Here is a 20,266-nt window from a genome sequence, read left to right on the forward strand (position 1 = left end):
TAGCCACAAGCCATGCTGTTGCACCCAACACTTTAGGCCACGGTTAGAGCCATTAACCCTGCTGCAGACAGTATGATTAGTGGTTAGTGAGTGAGCAGGGTTTAGCAAAACGCATCGCGCAAGACACTGCTGCTTAACCAAAAGCCCTGACAGGCAAGGTTTAAGGTGTCTTCTGAACAGGCCTGCCCTTTGTGATCTACTGAAGTGAATTCAGCTCATAAGCTATGTATTCTTGTATGTAAACCCCTCACTGGTTGCAGACAGTCCAAACTTGAGGATTACTGATCCTCTCGTGAGTTGCCATAAATGATGAGTGGGCTGTATTCTAGGGTGGCCATGTGTCACCTTATACAGCTGTAGCCTTCTGTTTGAAGACTGCCCTGTTCAAGTTCAGTTTAAATATGAAGAACCATCAGAAGGGACAGCTGGATTCACTCATCCACAATTAGCACCCGAATAACTGTGTGGACACAGGTGGCCTGGCCACAGTCTTCCCACTATGAAATCATGCTTCTATTTAAAAGTGTATAATTATTATTTCTAAGCTTGTTTTTATACATGGAAATGAGCACATGCGGATTTTATGCAGACCAGTGTCCTATTTTGTCCCCTTCTTTGGTGATGCATTTCCTCTTTTTTGGCGATCCGTAAATGGCCGCCCTGTTGGCTTGGTCAGTCCCATGTCGTGTAGGCCTGTTCTAGGCCTAGGAAGACCCCGTTTCCTTAAGGGTGCATTTTCAAGCTCCTCTTGTGACGGCCAAGGAAAGACGTGTCGGCAGACCAGCTCAAAAGGTTTGCTTTAGACAGGACAGCTTAATTTTCCATGACCAACCTCAAGTGGCCTCGTGGCTAGTGGCAACATTTCTCCCACCGGCCTTCTGCTCGTCTGCAACTGCAAATAACGCTGGGTGGGTACATGTCTGATGATGAAGGCTGATGTAAAATGAAGAGCGTGATGCAGGTAGCTGGAAAGCAGTTGACGCTGGTGAAAACGCTGTGGAGCTAAACAAATGCTTCAAGGAAAGAGGCTTGCTGTTTTGCGTAGTTTAAACGCATATTGTTTTTATAGAGTTGCCAGATCCCCCCCTTTGTTTAATTTTTAATTGTGCCAAATCTGGCAACTGGTCAAACTGACCCTAGGTATTGAGATAAGAGTCAGCGCAGAATAATTCCTGGGGATGAACACTGTGTTCTGCTTTCATCCTTTTCTTCGTAGTAAGGATTGGCGCTGCAGAACTACAAAATCCCCAGGTGTGTGTTTGAGGGGTGTGTGTGTGTGTGTGCACGTTAGCAGCGTCTGGAGAGACTTTCTGCTCCATCAGATCCTTAGGATTTAAACACCTGCCTCTCCAAATGTGAGGGAGCTGCTTCCTTGTGTGCGGCCTCATTTAGACAGAGCTTCTGTTGAATTTGTGTGTGTGTGTATGTGTGTACGCACACAAGAGAAAGAGCACATTTGATTCTTTTAAAATGTTTTCCTGAGACAGTAAATTTAACTCCTGCTGAGAGCAGAAGTAATTGCCTGATGTAGACTTTAAAAAACACACAAAACAAAACACACAGAACCCTTTAAAAGGCTTAACCCTGTTTTTCCTCTATTTTTTTCTCGAGTGTACACTGAGCTGCACAACTAAATGCAAAAGGACAGGCAAATTGACAGCGTCTGCTGTTAGAAGGAAGTCTCCCACAAATTGTGTCTTCTACGTAGGGCTGATATTGAACATCGTATGGATCTTATGCTTTTGCTGTAGTTGCGGTGAGGATAATTAAGCTGTGATTTACCAATTTTTTTTTTTATTACATTGACTTGGCAGGATTGCCTTTCTCTCCGTACTTATTGGCAGGACTGAGGAAAGATGACTGAATCAGTGTTCAGGTCCTAAAATACTGTGGAAGTTCAAGGTTGCCTATCGAAGTACACCTAATTAAAAGTAATTCATATTTGCCTCTGCTTTCCAGAGTACACATTATTGCCAACTTGATTTTTTAAACATATAATATGTTTTTTTAAAGCCAAATTTTTCAGACTTTTAAATCAATATGAGTGCAATCCTTCCAGCGTTAGTTTTACAATGAGTAGCAACCATTTTAGGCCACATTATTTGCAGACAGGGGAGTTCAAACATACAGACTGGCTGTACCATGTAAACTTAAAACCTGTAGGGTAAACGTGTGTGTATGTAAGGGATAGGTGGGTGAGTGGATATCAAGAACATGCTATTACTATGACCGGTCAGTTTGGTTGACCAAGAATGGGTGTTTTGGCCCTCCTTCCCATACACACACACACAATATAGGGCTGGCAGTATCAAAATATAATGTTTGTGCTCTAAATGTTGAGTATTTTTCACGCCCTGAAAAATGCTCCTCTGAAATGAAATGGAGAACTGGACACCTCTAGCTTCTTGAGTTCCCTTCTGTCACACTAGACACATGTTGAAGAACCGACTGTTGTTTTCACATACGGCTGGATTAGTTACACAGTCAACATTTCATTGAATGATAATAGCAGCTGGCTAGATGCCATGTGACCACCTAATGGATTGAAGATGTCCTCTGTTGGATGGGCTGTCCAGTCCAAGCCTGCTTTAAAGACAAAGAATCATGAGTAGGAAGAGCAGCAGGGACCTTGAAGATCCCCATCAACAGTTAGCATCTGGACAGCAGACTGAGAAGACACACAGGTCACTTGGTCACAGTCTTCTCCACTGCTGAGATGTTTATTATTATTATTATTATTATTATTATTATTATTATTATTATTAAAATATTAGTATTTCTATGTTTGTGCCTATGCATCTACATTTGCATTTGTAAATTATATGCAAATTGGTGTCCTCCTCTTCTTCTGTCCTCTTTGGCGATGCAATTCCTCTTCTTTGGTAATGCATAAGTGGCCATCATAGTGACCATTCCCAGTTGGGCCTGCTCCTGCTTTCTTTCATTGAGGATAGGGCTATCAATAGCTGCTAGTCATATCGCTATGTAACACCTCCTGGATCGGAGATGTCCTCCGGAGACCATGAGTGGGTGAGGTCCGTTGCCTTTATGTCTTGCTTTTAGCTTCCAATAGGCATCTGGTTGGCCATTGTGGAAACAAGATGCTGGACTAGATGACAATGCTAGCTCTAGATTTTTGCAGGACCTTGGACAAGACCTCCACAGTGGGGGGGCCCTGCTTTAGTGAGTCTTCTTTCTCACTGCCATTGTCACCAGCTCCTTTTGTTCTTCATTCACTTTCTAATCATCGTTACCACTTGCTTGCTTGACAGGCAGACAGTACATAGGCAGTGGCATCTACAGCTTCTCCTTTGCACCACCACCATTGTGTGTGCCAGAGTGAGAGGCAGGTGAACAGCCAGTTGCCATGGTAAAGAGGAGGAACAAGTCGGGGGAGCTTTTGTCAATGGGCCCCTACAAGGGTGTGGGCCCTTGACCGGTGCCTAACCATGCCGACCCATGATGCCAGCCCCGCTAGATAGGTGATTGGTCTGATCCAGGACATCTCTTCTTATGTTCCCGTGGCCCCTTTCCTCCTCCTTTGGCCCACTGCAGAGTCCCTTAGTGATATTTCTAGATAGAGACTGTGCTGTTTATTGTTCTCCCTTGACCACCTCCGTTCTTGATTCTCTGTTTCCAGAGTCTTTGGTCCTTGTCTTAAAGTGAAGTGTGTTGGTTTCTAGGCGTACAAATAAGATATAGCCAAAGGCAAGGGTGGAACCAAGTAATCTTCAAAAATAAATATTTGCAAAAGTTTTATTAAAGTGCCAAGGTGCCTGCGCGTTTCGAACGCAGTTGCGTTCTTCCTCAGGGCTGTTATAGCATTCGTGAAGTTGTCTACAGAAAGCTGCTAGACTAGCATGATACAGGAAGAAGTGAGATATATAGCTGTAGACAACTTCACGAATGCTATAACAGCCCTGAGGAAGAACGCAACTGCGTTCGAAACGCGTAGGCACCTTGGCACTTTAATAAAACTTTTGCAAATATTTATTTTTGAAGATTACTTGGTTCCACCCTTGCCTTTGGCTATTTTTTACTCACCCCCCCGCGGGGTTTTCCTTGCTTTTGCACTTGTTGTACAAATAAGATAGGCATGATGAGGGTGGGCATTGGAACAAGGGCTGCTGATGCCACAAAATCCAGAAGGGGATCCATGTCAGTCTGTTGCAGAAAACAGGACACGGAATAACGGGCTCAAGTTAAAGGAAGCCAGATTCCAGCTGGACATCAGGAAAAACTTCCTGACTGTTAGAGCAGTACGACAATGGAATCAGTTACCTAGGGAGGTTGTGGGCTCTCCCACACTAGAGGCATTCAAGAGGCAGCTGGACAACCATCTGTCAGGGATGCTTTAGGGTGGATTCTGCATTGAGCAGGGGGTTGGACTCGATGGCCTTGTAGGCCCCTTCCAACTCTGCTATTCTATGATTCTATGATTCTGTGAAAACACAACAAGTATCATAAAATGGTATCATAAAAACTATTCTATTTACTGTAGTTTAAGCATCTAGTAAGACCACAGTATACAGGTTAGCTTTTAGGTGCCACAACACTCTTTGTTGTCACAAAGATGTGGCCACAGGTGCCCCTCTAAAGCCTGGGAAAGCCAATGCAATTCCTAGGAGAAAGAGGCGTGGGGTCGGGGGCTGCCTCCAGCTCCTAGGTGAATAGTTGCTGCCTCTACAAAGGTATTCTTTTGCTTTCCCCTCCCACTCAGCTTTCAGATGGTACCTTTCTTGCCTGTGCTGACAAAGCATTTCCGGAGGAGAACACAGGTGGAGAAACAGACTGACGCAGGGAGATGTAGGACATTTTGCAATACCAGTGAAAGGCCTGTTGAGTTTGACAATGGAAGGGGAGTCATGGACAGATGGAAAGGCAATTGCCATGGGTAGAATAAAAGCTGGCTCAAGATCTGCTTTTCTTGTTCCCCCAAACCCAATATTATCTTCAGGCCTGATGAAGATGGAGAGAAATCTTGTCTCTCTCCTAGAGCTGGAGCTGCTTTCCCTCTTTCCCTCTCCCCTTCTAAACCTGGCTCCTGTATTTTTGGGAGGAAAAGTGTGATAGAGGCCTATTGCCTACTCCCCTCCAATCATAGAATTACTTTCAGTAATTCACTACCTGTTGTAGTGTACCTGTTAGCGGAGCCCTGGTCACCCTCCCTTGGAGGTAGAGGGTAGCTTCTGCCACTATTGCAGCTCTGTCCCAAGATACAACACTGTATGTTTCTCTAGAGCAGCCTTCCCCAACATGGCACCCTCCAGATGTAGTCCAGAACATCTGGAGGGCGCCATATTGGGGAAGGCTCCTCTGTAGGAATGAATGGTAGATATTCAGTTTTATGGAAGAAAGCAGGGGGATGGGGAGAGCACTTGATTTTTTGGGTGGAAGAGAACTCCCCAGAGCTCCCTCTCAACCCTGATTGTCCTGCAGCTGCCTTTTTCTTTTTCTTAGAATATCCCTTAAAACGGGGTATTCTGGAAAAAGAAAATGGTTGCCATTAGTGGATCACAGCTTTGAGGATGCTCTGCTGAGTTCTGTCCCCACCAAATAGCCAAATTTCCCCCCTCCCCCCTCCAATTTGGTGACCGACAAGTGGGGAAATGGGGTGGAGGGGTTTTAACCCAATGATACAGCTGTTATTATTTATGTGCCAAACTAGACATTGACATGCATGTTAACATTTTGTTGACTTTAATGAAAAGCAGCCTTTTGAGGCTGCAGTCCAGGCGTGGACGTAACATCTACTTTGGCCCTAACTGGGGGCCAGTTAGGGGGTTGGACTCGATGGCCTTATATAGGGTGACCCTATGAAAAGGAGGACAGGGCTCCTGTATCTTTAACAGTTGTATTGAAAAGGGAATTTCAGCAGGCGTCATTTGTATATATGGGGAACCTGGTGAAATTCCCTCTTCATCACAACAGTTAAAGCTGCAGGAGCCCTGCCCTCTTTTAAATCTGGTCACTCTAGTATAGCTCCTGCAGCTTTAACTGTTGTGATGAAGAGGGAATTTCACCAGGTGCTGCATGCATACAAATGACACCTGCTGAAATGCCCTTTTCTATGCAGCTGTTAAAGATACAGGAGCCCTGTCCTCCTTTTCATAGGGTCACCCTAATTATAATCAAGAGGGCAGGGCTCCTGCAGCTTTAACTGTTGTGATGAAGAGGGAATTTCACCAGGTGCTGCAAATGACACCTACTGAAATTCCCTTTTCTATGCAACTGTTAAAGATACAGGAGCCCTGTCCTCCTTTCCATATGGTCACCCTACCTTATAGGCCCCTTCCAACTCTATGATTCTATGATTCTATGATCACCTTATTCGATATTCGTTGTGTTTTCTTTTTGCTGATTGTTGTATTTAGTGAACGCTGGCGCTAAAGAAACGGCTGCTGATTTAATGGAGGACTAAAATATCAGGGAAGAGCCTTGAAATATTGATGTGTTTGCGGAACAAAAACAGCTTGCTACTTCTGGGCAGCTTTCTTCCCGCTACTCTGGGGGAAGCATAGCAGATGTGCGAGGAGAGAAAAAAAGTATGTAATTGGAAAAACATACATTAGATTAAGCGATAATATCGGTAGTCACCTCCATTCAGACATCGTGCTGAGAGCTAGGCTGACTGACAAACGGCTGATAACATTTTTATTATTATTTCTGTGTTTGTTCTACAGCCACAGACCATAAGGCAGACTCTCCAGAGGACCCTGCAGCATTACGAGCATCAAGTAATTGGGTAAGTAGAAGTGATTTCTTCAAAACTAGAAAGAGTGGATGGATGGGTGGATGAGTGAGTGGGCAGCAATAAAAAGTAATGGATGACTGGTAAGTTAACGCCTTATGATCAGAGGGCACGATCCAAGCGGGAAGCTCTTTTGCGCAAGCCCCATTGAAATGTACGGGGAGGGCTCAAGAGCATGCTTTTGTGTGGGTCCCATTAATTTCAATGGGGCTTCTGAAAGAGAACATCCCAGTTGGCTGCCATGACCCCCACTTTGAAAAATATGTTTTGGGATATTTTTCCTTTACTCCAATCATTTCAATTTTCCATGTGGTTCTTCGTTTCTCTCCATGTGTTTTGACCTTTTATAATTTGTTCAGGAATGTACGGACCTGAATCTAGTATCGGAATGAAATGTAAATAAATCTGAACCCTCATGGTTAATCAACAACCAGAGCTTTTGTATGTTGCATGGCGTTCTGTACACCTTCCTGTATTTATTCTTTCTAAACAGCCTTCAATTGCTCGGCTCTGTGCATCATTTGTTCTTTAATTTATAAAATGTATGTCTGCCTTATGGTCTCTGTTTAACGTATTTGATTCAGAACAACTTGGGCTGCTAGATCAAAGCAGAGACTTATACAATACCTCAGCTATTTGGTAAGTTGAGATAAATCTGGGGCTTATCCATTGTCAGAACCCAGAGTCTCTGGTTTAAAGCATGAGGCTTCTAGTCCTTAATGCTTTGAAGGAATTGTATTTATTTATTTATTTATTACATTTCTATACCGCCCAATAGCCGGAGCTCTCTGGGCAGTTCACAAAAATGAAAATCATTCAAAGTATAAAACAACAGTATATGGACTACTGTAAAATTACTGAAGCCAAAGAGTTGCTGAGCTGGGCTTCCAGGGTGCAGGAGGTAGAGTGGCAGCTCTCGGTGTAACGCGTTGTTTTTCCCTTGGTTAGCTGAAACAATGTAAGGGAAGTTTTAGATGCAATAAATACAGAATTAGGAGACAGACCAGACACTCTGCCACCCCCTATTAGCAGCCCCTCTGCACAAAGAGACCTGTGTTCAAAGTAGAAATGTCACCAGACTTGTACTTCTGAGTACAGAATTTTCATGGAGCTCTTAAATTACGATGCAAGTATTTCAACCTTCCAATTCTTCTTTGGGTTTGATTTTAACCCCTGCAAGCCCCCTTCCAAACCCTCCTCCTCCCCTTCAGCCCCACTTACTGGCAGCAGTGGTAAGCTGAAAGCAGAGAGAAACAGCCAGTGGCTCAGTTTGGACAACACGTTAGTCAACGGTGGACTATTTAATCAATCATTGCTTAAATAGTCCACCGTTGAGTGTTGTGTTGTCTGTCAGGCAAAAACCAGACCATGGTTGATTGTTTCCCCAAAATAATAAATGGAGATAACCAATGGCTTGCAGAGTTGTTGTTGTTTTGCACCACAGTTGGTTATTGTGTCGTGTGGCGGGCTCCATTGATTATTTCTCCGGCCGACAGAGTTGCGAGGCAAGAGCGGCAGAAACCCTGGCTGCTCTAGCACAGTGGGGCTCCATCATCAGGGGAAATAATCCCATTCTGGCAAGTGCTTGGGCAGCCACTGATCATCCCATTCCTTGGTGGGGTGGCATGCTCCTTGACTCCCCATGCGCTTCCTGGCATGGGCACATGCCGTCCCTGGGTGGGCTGCCACTGATTGCCATGCCCCACGTGTTCCCAGGGACATGCATGTCCCCTGCCACTCCCTGATCCATGCATGCATGTATGTCCCATTCCATCCCCTCAAACCTATCCCTAAATAGATTGTGGAGCAGGGAGGGGGCAAGGATGTCTCTCATGGCTGGATGTGTAACATCCAACCGTGGGAGAAATCCATTCACCAATATTGGTGGGGCGCGCAAGGATCAGCACTGCTGGTGTGACGAGCAGGATGGATTCTTCCGCGTCCCCTCCCCATTCCCAAGAACAAAAGGGGAATCATAGAATAGCAGAGTTGGAAGGGGCCTACAAGGCCATCGAGTCCAACCTCCTGCTCAATGCAGGAATCCACCCTAAAGCATCCCTGACAGATGGCTTTCCAGCTGCCTCTTGAATGCCTCTAGTGTGGGAGAGCCCACAACCTCCCTGGGTAACTGGTTCCATTGTCGTACTGCTCTAACAGTCAGGAAGTTTTTCCTGATGTCCAGCCGGAATCTGGCTTCCTGTAACTTCAGCCCGTTAGTCCGTGTCCTGCACTCTGGGATGATCGAGAAGAATCCTTTGCTGAGGCAGGGGAATCGGACGCGCAAGCATCCCTTCTGCCTCAGCAAAGGATTCCCCTTCTGTTCTCATGAATGGGGAGGGGACGCAGAAGAATCCGTCCTGCTCACCACGCTCCGTCACTGTCATTTCCATAGCAACGTGGCAGTGGGCGGTGTTGTGGTAGCTGCCCTGTTGCTATAGAGACGAGGGCAAAGGATGCATCGGCCTATCCCTCCGTGCTGGGCACAGTGAGACCCAGGGAGTGCATCTCCTCCAGTGACAGGGGAGGCAGTGCAGCTGTTGCTGGAGTGATGGCCATGGCATGGATGAATCCCAGCTCCTGTCAAGAGGAGAGATGGCTTTGTTGGCGCTTTTTTGTCAGCAGAGAGTCTCCATGCGGTACATCTCTCCTCCTTCCTCCATGGAGTAGCAATTCTGTGTCGCCCAAGGACGCCCCACAAATAGCCATCCGTGGAGTGGACTATTCCCACTCCATGGACTAAAGTGTCATCCAAACGTACCATTGTGAAATGTAGTTTCCCTAAGGGCTGTTCAGTTGGCAGCAGTCCTTGGGAAAACTACATTTCCCAGGGTCTGCTTACAGTCGGGGCTGGAGGGGAGGGACCACCTTCTTATTCTCTCTCTTACTTTATCTCACTACCACTGCAAGAACTAGAAGTGGAAAGATTTTTTTGGCTAGCCTCTTATTTTTTATAATTTGTATTTATATATCCAAATAACATATAAACCAAGCAAAGAAAAGAAAACAACCACAGCTTTGACAATAATAATAATAGCAAAGTTATTTTTAACGTATGATTTTATCTAACATATTTTTTCATATATTAAGTAATATAAATCAGTTCTGATAATTTTTTTTAACAGCAAACAATATACCTAGTTTAAGCTATGTTCCATCAGAAACCAAAGATGAAGTTTTAAAAAATGGATCAAATCATCACAAAACAGAAAAAAATGGATTGTGTTTTGGAAGCAACGTGTGCTCAGTGGCATGTACAGAGAAAGGATTGACCCATATGTTTTTTAGCTTTTAGTTTATGTTATTTGAAAGGGTGTTTTCTGAAGAGATTGTACTGGGTAATCTTATTGTAATGCTGTTTAAATTTAATTTGTTTCTGTTTGTTAATGTAGCACTCAGCATCCAATTAATAAAAGTAAAATAATAATAATTTGCCTAACATTGCCCAATTGATTCAGGGACAGAATTAACATTTTTTTAAGCACAAGTATTTTGATTGCCTGGATTCAAGATTTTGATATTTTTAAGAATATAGTAGATACAGTCCCTTGTTTTCCATGTAGAATGAATCATGTAATGGTTTATTTATTAATGGGTCAGTTATTTTTGTTCTGTGGAAATGGTTTGAGACCTCAGCCAGACTGCCTTCCTATTGTGCTGAAACGAATAAGTACTTTACCTAGTTTTTACTGAAGAGAGTGTGCAGTCTGAGGTGTGATTTTCTTTTTCCTCCAGTGAATGCTTACATACACAAGTAACATTTGATTGCACTGTAAAACCAAAACCCAAAACCAGAAACTAGTTGAGGTGGCTGGCTGAAAGAAATGAAAGATTAGAGAGGATTAGTCCAAAGTCATAATCACATACTTATGTAGTGCGTTTCCCACAGATACGTTGTGCTCAAAGCGGTTCACAGAATAGACAGTTAAAATACAATAACCTCAAGTTATTGTATTTTACTATGAAGCGCTAATAATTTAGCAATTTCAGTTCATTTAAAATGTGTCAAGTTTAAATCAGCATCAAACCTACCAATTGGTCAATTAACAACATCAGTGCCAATAAAATCAGTATCATAACTTCAGTAAGTATTACCGGGCAGGTCATGTTTAGAGGCCGAACAGTAGGATGAGATAAAATAACCACAAGGCAATTTGGTCAGCCCATCCTCAAGGAAGAGAAAGAGGACTTCCTCTCACCAAGGCCCCATTTCCTGTGCCAAGAAAGGGCACACTTGTTGACATGGCCACTCCCCTCCTGGCTGCTCCAAGAGAGAGAGAGAGAGAGAGAGAGAGAGAGAGAGAGAGAGAGAGAGAGAGAGAGAGAGAGAGAGAGAGACCTCTTCCCTAGGCAGATGCCCTCATTCAAGTGTATAGCGGTCTAGCTGGGGTTGGCAACTTGTAGTTAGGGTTGTCTGTCACTGGGATATCCTTTCCGTTTAAGCCCGATGGATTTCCGCAGTGTTTCCGATCCTGCAACCAGGGGGTGGGCTGTGCCAGATTTCATAGAATCTTAGAATCATAGTAGAGTTGGAAGGGGCCTATAAGGCCATTGAGTCCAACCCCCAGCTTAATGCAGGAATGCACCATAAAGCATACCTGACAGATGGCTGTCCAGCTGCCTCTTGAATGCCTCTAGTGTGGGAGAGCCCACTACTTCCCTAGGTAATGGGTTCCATTGTTGTACTGCTCTAACAGTCAGGACGTTTTTCCTGATGTCCAGCTGGAATCTGGCTTCCTGTTACTTGAGGCTATTATTCCGTTTCCTGCACTCTGGGATGATCGAGAAGAGATCCTGGCCCTCCTTTGTGTGACAACCTTTTAAGTATTTGAAGAGTGCTATCATGTCTCCCCTCAATCTTCTCTTCTCCAAGCTAAACAAGATCAGTTGTTTCTGTCTCTCCTCATAGGGCTTAGTTTCCAGACCCCTAATCATCCTCATTGCCCTCCTCTGAATCCCCTCTAGCTTGTCTGCATCCTTCTTGAAGTGTGGTGCCCAGAAATGGACACCATACTCAAGATTAGACCTAACCAGTGCTGAATACAGGGGAACCAGACTAACTGGTCTATTGTACCCAGGTTCCTCCTTTTTGCCCTTTTTGAAGACAGGGACAGCATTAGCCCTCCTCCAGTCATCCAGCACTTCACCTGTCTTCAATGATTTTGCAAAGATAATAGACAGTGGTTCTGAGAGTCCTTTTTTACTCTAGGATGCAGTTCATCAGGCCCTGGAGATTTGAACACGTTCAAAGAAATCAGGTGTTCCTTGACCATTTGTTTATCAAACTACAGTCCTTCCACTTCAGCTTGTACTTCACTTTTCCGGACTCCGGGAAAATTTTGTGCAAAAGGCGGCTTTGAGCAAATTCTTATTTGCTGAAAAAGTGGCCTTGATCAAATTGTCATTTGCACAAAATGGAGCAAATCGATGGTTTTATCCTCTGCACTTGTTTAGTCCAGCAGAATCCTTTTCCATATACTGGGGAAGTGAAACTGGCATTTTTAAAAGGATATTTACAAGAGGGGAATAGGCCACTGTAGGGCTAGATAGCAGACAGGTCTGTGATTGTGCACAGTTGCACAAGTTTGGCAATATAGTTATTTTTATTTTTAAAAAGAAATTATGACATTTGTCCTCATTTCAAGACCCCTGCCAAAATGTGTACAAATAATTTGCGCAAGGCTGCCTTTTACACAAATAACAATTTGCTTGTGGCCACCTTTTATGCGAATTGCCACCATTTTGAAAAAATATACGGAAATTTCCGAATTGGCTCAATGTGTTACAAAGTGAGCCGGCGCCAGCAGAGGGAACGGAATGAAATCCAGGAGGCTAAACTGGGGGAAATCTATTAAGCTGCACCTCGCAAACAGAATGTCTCTATGTGGCTCTCCAGATGCTTAGGCCTACAACTCCCATTTCCCCGCACTAGTGGCTTTGTTAGCCAAAGCTGATGGGCATGATAAGCAAAATATCTGGAGGGCCTACAAGTCGATAAATAATTTCCCTTTTTTTAAAAAAAAGTATTTCCTAGGGTGCAATCTTACGCATGTTTAGACAGAGAAAAGGCCTGCAACCTACTGGCTGGGGCATGCCATGAGTTGTAGGCCTTGTCTCTTGTCTAAACTTCCATAGGATTGCACTTTTAACCACTCTTCCTGCCTGATGGCACTTGGGGCAGCATGTAGTATGAAGCTGCTTTTTACTGAATCAGCCCACTGGTCCAGCTAGCCCACTAGTTGTCTATTCTGATTGGTTACTGCAGCTTTCCCCATCACTTACTACTTCATCCTTTACCAACTGGGGATTCGAGGGGTTAAACCTGGGACTTCGTGCAGGCAAAGCAGGTATGTAACCACTGAGCTGTGGCCACTCCTAATTCCTAAATTACAGTATGACTGGCAAAAGTTTAAAAAGTTGATCATCATAGAAATATTTGAAATAACCTTTTTAAAAACTGAATGAGGAGCAGCATCGAATCATGCCATGCCATCGGGAGGCAAATGCCATATTTAAGCAGCTGGCATAATCTCAGTAATTGCCAATTTAAGCCTACTCAGAAGTAAGCTGGACAAGGCTTTTGCATGTCAACTCAGAAGTAAGCAGGACTGAATCACTCAGCAGCATGTTCAGATAGTATCCCAAATCCACCCCTTGGTTCTGTGCAGCAGTTCTGCCTGCCTGCCTGCCTGCAAAAATCACAGCTCAAAAATCTTTGCAACAACTCAATTCTTTGCAGGGCATTTAAAGGCTAATTGCCTTTAAATACCTTCTTATCTCTGAGTTATCTCTTAGAGATCACAGCAAAAAAAGCTTGCGGGCCGGATGGGAACCCCTTGGGGGCCACATCTGCCCTGCAGCCTGCCCATCCCTGCTGTATAGTACAGATAAGGCATCTGCCAGGGCTGTTGTATTGGTTAAGCAGCAGTGACAAATAGCACCTGTCAAATGGTGCCCTTGATTCGTATGTAATTACCCTGGTGCCCTGGCAACTTTGGCGTACCGTTCAAGACAGGCCGGAAGTATGTGTTTAAATTCATCCCAGACTCTTGAAACTCTCTGAGCTTTAGGAATTTGTCCTTGTGAATCCTGTGACCTTTTTGTCAAGCTGAGCTCTCCTTGGTGTTAATAATGCTGGCACGCCTGGAGAACACCTCGGGGCAGAGTGGGAGAAGGAGCTGTTGCTTAGGGAATCGCCTGCACAGCCTTACTCATAGCGTGATGCAGAATATGGAACAGACGGGGGAGCAAGGGAACGGAAACCTTCCGTCAAAGGGGATGCTCTCCTTTTCAAGCTTGTATTCCAAGAACGCTGCGTGTGTGCGTGCGGGGGTGTTTCCAGATGAAGCATTTGTCGTGCAATCGCCCTGCCACAATCACTGGGTTGTACGAGGGGTCCAGACAACGTCGTGTTCCATTTGTAACCCTTCTGTGTTTCCTTGCTGTTTCTTCCACCTTTTTTTTCCTGACGGTAAAACATCTGTTAATCCACAGCTCAAAAATCTTTGCAACAACTCGATTCTTTGCATTTAAAGGCTAGTTCTGGATGGGGTTACACTCCCCCTGAAAGACTGTTATCGCAGCTTGGGGGTGCTTCTGGATCCGTCGCTCCAAATGACAACCCAGATAGATGCGACGGCCAGGAGTGCCTACTATCAGCTTCGGCTGATACGCCAGCTGTGCCCCTGAGTTGGGAGACCTAAAGACGGTAGTGCACGTGCTGGTAACTTCGAGGCTCGACTTCTGCAATGTGCTCTACATAGGGCTACCTCTGTGCCTGGTCCAGAAACTTCAACTAGTTCAAAATATGGCAGCCAGGCTGGTCACCGGTACACCTAGGGGTGACCACATTACACCAGTCTTAAAATCTCTTCACTGGCTGCCCATTAGTTTCCGAGCGAAGTATAAAGTGTTGGTATCACCTTTAAAGCCCTACATGGTTTGGGTCCAGGCTACCTGCGGGATCACCTTCTCCTGTACAATCCACCCCGCACACTCAGGTCCTCTGGGAAGAATCTACATCAGTCAGCCAGAGGACCTTCTCTTCTGCCGGTCCCAGACTACCGGAGGAGATTCATCAACTTAACAGGCTATCAGCATTTAAGAAAGCTATTTTTTCCGACAGGCCTATCCAGTGGAATTTTAGGATGTTTTTAAAATGTTTTTAGGATGTTTTAACAATGTATATTATGTTTTAATTCAGTTTTATGTATTTTATATTTACTGTTGTTCCCCGCCTCAATCGGAAAGGCGGATAAGAAATAAATGATGATGATGATGATGATGATGGAGGGAAAGATGAAATAGCTGCCTTTTGATTGGTAGCATTATTATTATTATTATTATTATTATTATTATTTATTTATATAGCACCATCAATGTACATGGTGCTGTACAGATGGCCAACTGGATGCACCGTGTTTGTGTGTGTGTGTGTGTGTGTGTGTGTGTGCGCCCTTCACAGTTTGTTTACACCCTTTCTCGCCTCCCCTTCCACTGTTCTGCTTCCCCGCTTTGCTTCCTGCCTGGAATTCTTGCCCCTCGTTAGATAAGCTGCAAGCAAATGCCACTACTTGGAATCTACATAAGTCAATGATTCTTAGAAAGAAGCTGCTAATCTGAGCGGCATTACACACTTTCGATTGCAAAGTTGGGTCTGTAGAATGGTGGTGGGCGATCATGTAAGCAGGGGTGAAGGGGGTGATGGAGGGGGCTGTTTAATCCTTTCTGGGCCTGCTGCTTTTTAATGGGCCTGTTCAGACAACACTTCAGGCTCTGCGGTTAGCAAAACTGTGGTTCTCTGGAGTTAGCACTAACCGCAAGCCGTGCTGTCTCACACAACACTTTAAGCCACGGTTAGAGCCGCTAACTCTGTTGCAGACGGGCTGACTGTGGTTAGTGAGTGAGCAGGGTTTAGCAAAACGCTTCACACAAGGCACCTTAAACCCTGCTGCTTAACCATAAGCCTTAACCAGCAGGGTTTAAAGTGTCTTCTGAACAGGCGCAATGTTTTCATCCAAGAACATATTTACCCTGCAGCTGGGATTTCCCAATCTGCGTGTTTGCCAAGCCAAAGTGACAGAATGGTTAAAGCACCCTTGCCAGCTGTTATCTCCTCTGCAAATTGCATCCCCTGCAAACACCTCCCTAGAGATGTGAAGGTCTGGGGGTGGGAAATGGAAAAATCAGGGTGGGGGGGGGAAACCGTTTTTTCAATTTCCCCCCCAAGGACCGTTTTGTTTTTTCTGAAAAATTGGAAAAATGGAACAGCTTTGGGTTATGAAATATTTTCTTTTAGAATTTAAGACAAAGTATTTATATATTGTTACCCAGCCTTTATTCCCCCCAAAATGATTTCTAAAAACTATGGAATAAGAACACTTTTATAGACGGACTAATGTAAAATGATTGGAAATAATGAAAATATGGGGGATGGGCAAGTGTTTTTTAATCCTCCCTGTAAGATTCCCAGCATAGTTATTGCTTTCATTCCTTATTAAAATTAATGATCTAAAGTATATTTTACTGATAGATATTTATGGTCAGTTTCCCAACATGTGAGTAGAGTCACAGTCTTGATCGTAAATGTGTGTTCTTGACTTCCTTGGGTTTTGGTCTATTGAATCCTGTGTTTCTGAATGCTGTAGCAGTCAATGAATGTAGATCTAATCTATTCAGACAATAATTTCAAACTTACTGAGTTTACTTTTAAAAGTTTTAAAACATAATGATAAGTTTATGAGCAAGCTAAGTTTTACATAAAATTAGGAACAGAAAGCCTGCTTTACGCTCCTAAAGCTGCCCTCCCCTCCACAACCTGGTGCCCTTTGGATGTTTTGGACTACAGTGCCCAGCATTCCGGACCATTGGTCATACTGCCTGAGGCTGATGGGAGCTAAAGTCCAAAATATTTGGAGGGCACCAGATTGGGGAAGACTGTCTTAAAGCTACAAAACGACTCTCGATCTATAAACAATTTTAAAAAGAAGTAGTGCTTATTTTTCAATTTCCCCAAAATTTCCTTTTTATTCAGAAACCCTCAGGGGAAAATGTTTTTTTTCTCCACAGCCTCTAAATTGCTGGAAAGTTTACATCTCTATGCCTCCCTTCCACTGCTTTGCATTGAAGATTTATTTATTTATTTATTACATTTTTATACCGCCCAATAGCCGAAGCTCTCTGGCCGGTTCACAAAGCTCTCTGGATCACTCCCATCTATTTTTGACACTCTTGAAAGAACTCTAAAAGTTGGAGGTGATAGGACTTACTTTCTTCGAAGCCATGCTGATTCGTCCTCAGGAAGGGTTGTTCTTCCAAATATCTACTAAGGCCTTAGCTAGACCTAAGGTTTATCCCGGAATTGTCCCAGGGTCGTCCCTGCCTGCTCCCGGGATATCCTGTGTGTCATTTACATGAACAGGGGTGACTTTGGGACAATCCCGGGATAAACCTTAGGTCTAGCTAAGGCCTGAGTCTAGAAGGCTTATTCTTTGCTTTGCTGTCATACACTGGTTTTATGTTTTTTTCTAGTTACAGGGATGCTGAAAAGAACTTCCACAATATCTCTAACCGATGCTCCTACACAGACCACTCTGGCAGTGACGAAACTGAAGACGTCTCAGGAATTCTCCAGTGTACAGCAAATATACTCGGTACCGTGTACTTTTGTGCCATGCTCTCTTACTCGCCGGAGACGTTTTCTGAATTTCCTTTCTTGTTTTATCGATGAAGGCCCATTCTGCAGACATTGGCTTGTAGTTGGCATCATCAGCGTGTGATAGTGTCAAGATTGCTTCCATGCATATAAGACTTGCCTTGTTGGATCAACTCAGTTCCATCTAGCCCAGCATTCGGTTTCTAGCAGTGGTCGGCTGGATAGCTTTGGGAAGTAGGGCATGAAGGCGACAGAGATATGTACCAAAATATTTGACGCCACTGATAAAATCCAGTTTGTTAGTACCTTGACCATGGGCCCTGAAACATACATACCCAGTTTTAAAACGGACTGTTGAAGGATGCTACCAGAGCATTCCTCATTATGCACATGGTTTATTCCATGACCTTGCAGAGATGCAACAGATCCTCTTTATCCTTTGGAGCTCCTATATGAGCATAAAAGATCAGGGCATAGATGCACACGCTCTGCTTTCTTGTTGCTGGGGAGTTACAAAGCCTTGGGTTAATCTTTTAGTTACTTTGAAGCGATCCACGTGTTGTAAATGGCATGTTGTTGTGTGGGGTTGATTGGCCGGACGTTATGTATGTGTGAGTTCCAAAATGCACCTTCAACCCCTGTCTTGTATACTCATACGCTTAACAGTGCAACCATATCAAGGCCTAATGGCAAGAAAGTCCCATAGAACTCATTGGGACGTACTCGTGGGTAAAGTGAGTTTAGGATTGCAGTGGTGGGGTCCCTCAAGGATGCCCTAGGTGAATTACTTTGCTTCTCCCCTGTGAAATAGGCAAAATAGGATTATGATGGTTATGGACTAAAGTAAGCTCACCCCCGTACCTGTTCTGTGTACTTGTGTGTTTTCCCTCCTGCTTGATTAAATAAAATTCCTTTTTTTGATGGACCTCTGTCTGCCACCTCTCTTGGTCCTTACAGCAAGCCTTCCTCTCGCATACAGCCATCTTCCTTCTCTTTGAGTGTGGCTGTTTCTCCTCTTTGCCAGGCACAACCTCTTGACCTTTGGCCTTCTCTCTCCATCTTTCCTCATTGACCCCTCCCCAGTGACCATGCCCTTACCCTTAAGCCTCTCTTCTGATCTGGGCAATTCCTGTTCTCTAGATTCCCCATCTAGTGGTAAGGCTCCCTCTTTACATAATCATGCCTGCTTTGCATGCTCCTGTATTGGTGTGAGGGCCACCTTCTCCAGGGCTGCTCCCACACCAGTCGGAGCACGCTTAAAGACTTCTCTCACATGGTTCTTCCTGCTGGTGTATTTTAGATCACAGCCAGGCAACGAAGCAGGAACTTCACCCACGCAAATGCCGTTGAAAAGCTCTTGCAGGAGAAGATCTGAATGGATTTTATGCAAAGTTTCCCCATTGATTTCTCTAGGGCAGCCTTCCCCAACCAAGCACCCTCCAGAAATTTTGGACCGCAACACCCAGAATTCCTCACCATTAGTTATGCTGGCAGGGGCTGTTGGGAGTTGACGTTTTAAACATATGGAGGGCCCCACTTATGGAAGGCTGCTCTAGGGCATGTGGGGGAGAAAATCCTGGCGGATTGCTCATTTAGTGCCTTTCCAGCAATTTGCGAGCCGCTTGAACACTTCTTCCGTTTTGCTTCACGATTCTCACACTTTAACTTTATAGTGTGTTGAAAGCTGTGCAAGGAAATTCTCACCGTTTGCAAATATTATAGGAGCCCCTTTGCCTCCTACCTCCTTCCATGTGCGTTTTAAAGTGAGCGAATTCATGGCCAAAGAAGCAGGGCTCCCCTGCTCCCCTGTGGCCATGTTTTGCAAAGGCAACGGAAGCTTTCAGTAATTGACATGACATATTTTGTGCCTTGGTAGAAAATGTGGCCATTTTGACCATGGTTAGAATGCAGATGGCTATAATGCTTGTTGGAAAAAATAATAATGGGGCTATCTGATGGGATCAACCGAAGAAGGCTTTTGCATATGTGTGGGTAACTAAGCCTTGGGGCATTACAGCCTTTTAGAATGGGGGAAAACTGCATGAAAGCCAGAAAACCATCAAACGATCGGTGGCTGTTGAAAAGGGGATGGAGCCAGGGGAAGGATGTGTGGTCATCTGCAGCACCCTGGAGGGCCACGGTGAGACCTCAGGTGTAGGAGATGGAGAACTCATGGGGCACCTGCCAACCAGGGGGCTTCTGCCTAGAAAAAAGACCTGTGTTCCACCATTGAGCTTTGGTTCCTCTTCGGAGATGTCATACAGTGGGGATAGGGAAGCCACCGCCTCCATGTTGCAGACCATCAGTATTTCCTGCCTCTTTGATTACCGCAAAACCCACAATGAATGCTTTTAAAATACTCTTGGCTGGATCCAGCCTAAGGCCTTAGCTAGACCTAAGGATTATCCCAGGCGCTGGCCCTGTTCCCAGAGCCAGCCTGGCCGAGTGCTCGGCAGTGCACATTTTCTGAGTCCTCCGGAAAGTACGCAATTCCCCTGGCGCACCATTAACATACCGGGGGAATTGCGCACTTTCTGGAGGCGCCGGAAAGCATGCTTTGCCTCCCCCCCAGCAATCGTGGCTTTAAACGCCCTCTTAATCCAAGAGGGCCTTTAAGGCCACGGTCAGCACAGGGTGGGGGAGATGGATTTCCCCAGCCATGGGGAAATTGCATATTCCCACCCACCCCGTTGCCATTAATGCAGGACAAAGGGTGTGTGGAGGTCTGAGCGGAACTGAGTTCTGCCTGGACCTGCACCCCCTTTGTCCTTTGGCATTGATGAGGTGGAAATCTGTTGGGTGCGTCCATTGAGGCCCGTGAGGGCCAGATGTAGGGGCATCTGCTGCACTCACGGACCCAGGCA

The 20,266-nt window shown here is 44.8% G+C and overlaps 1 protein-coding gene across 1 annotated transcript in view; it reads left to right on the top strand.

Moving 5' to 3' along the window:
* The window catches only part of GUCY1A2 (guanylate cyclase 1 soluble subunit alpha 2), a 197,292-nt gene that overhangs the window by 16,895 nt on the left and 160,131 nt on the right, over positions 1-20,266 (top strand). Inside the window, exons 2-3 of the mRNA XM_063127098.1 lie at positions 6,684-6,745; positions 17,279-17,400. Of these exons, the coding sequence (XP_062983168.1) occupies positions 6,684-6,745; positions 17,279-17,400 (184 nt within the window). The remainder of the gene's footprint in view (positions 1-6,683; positions 6,746-17,278; positions 17,401-20,266) is intronic.

The sequence above is a fragment of the Elgaria multicarinata genome, chromosome 5 (assembly GCF_023053635.1).
Source record: "Elgaria multicarinata webbii isolate HBS135686 ecotype San Diego chromosome 5, rElgMul1.1.pri, whole genome shotgun sequence".
In the NCBI taxonomy this organism is placed as follows: domain Eukaryota; kingdom Metazoa; phylum Chordata; class Lepidosauria; order Squamata; family Anguidae; genus Elgaria; species Elgaria multicarinata.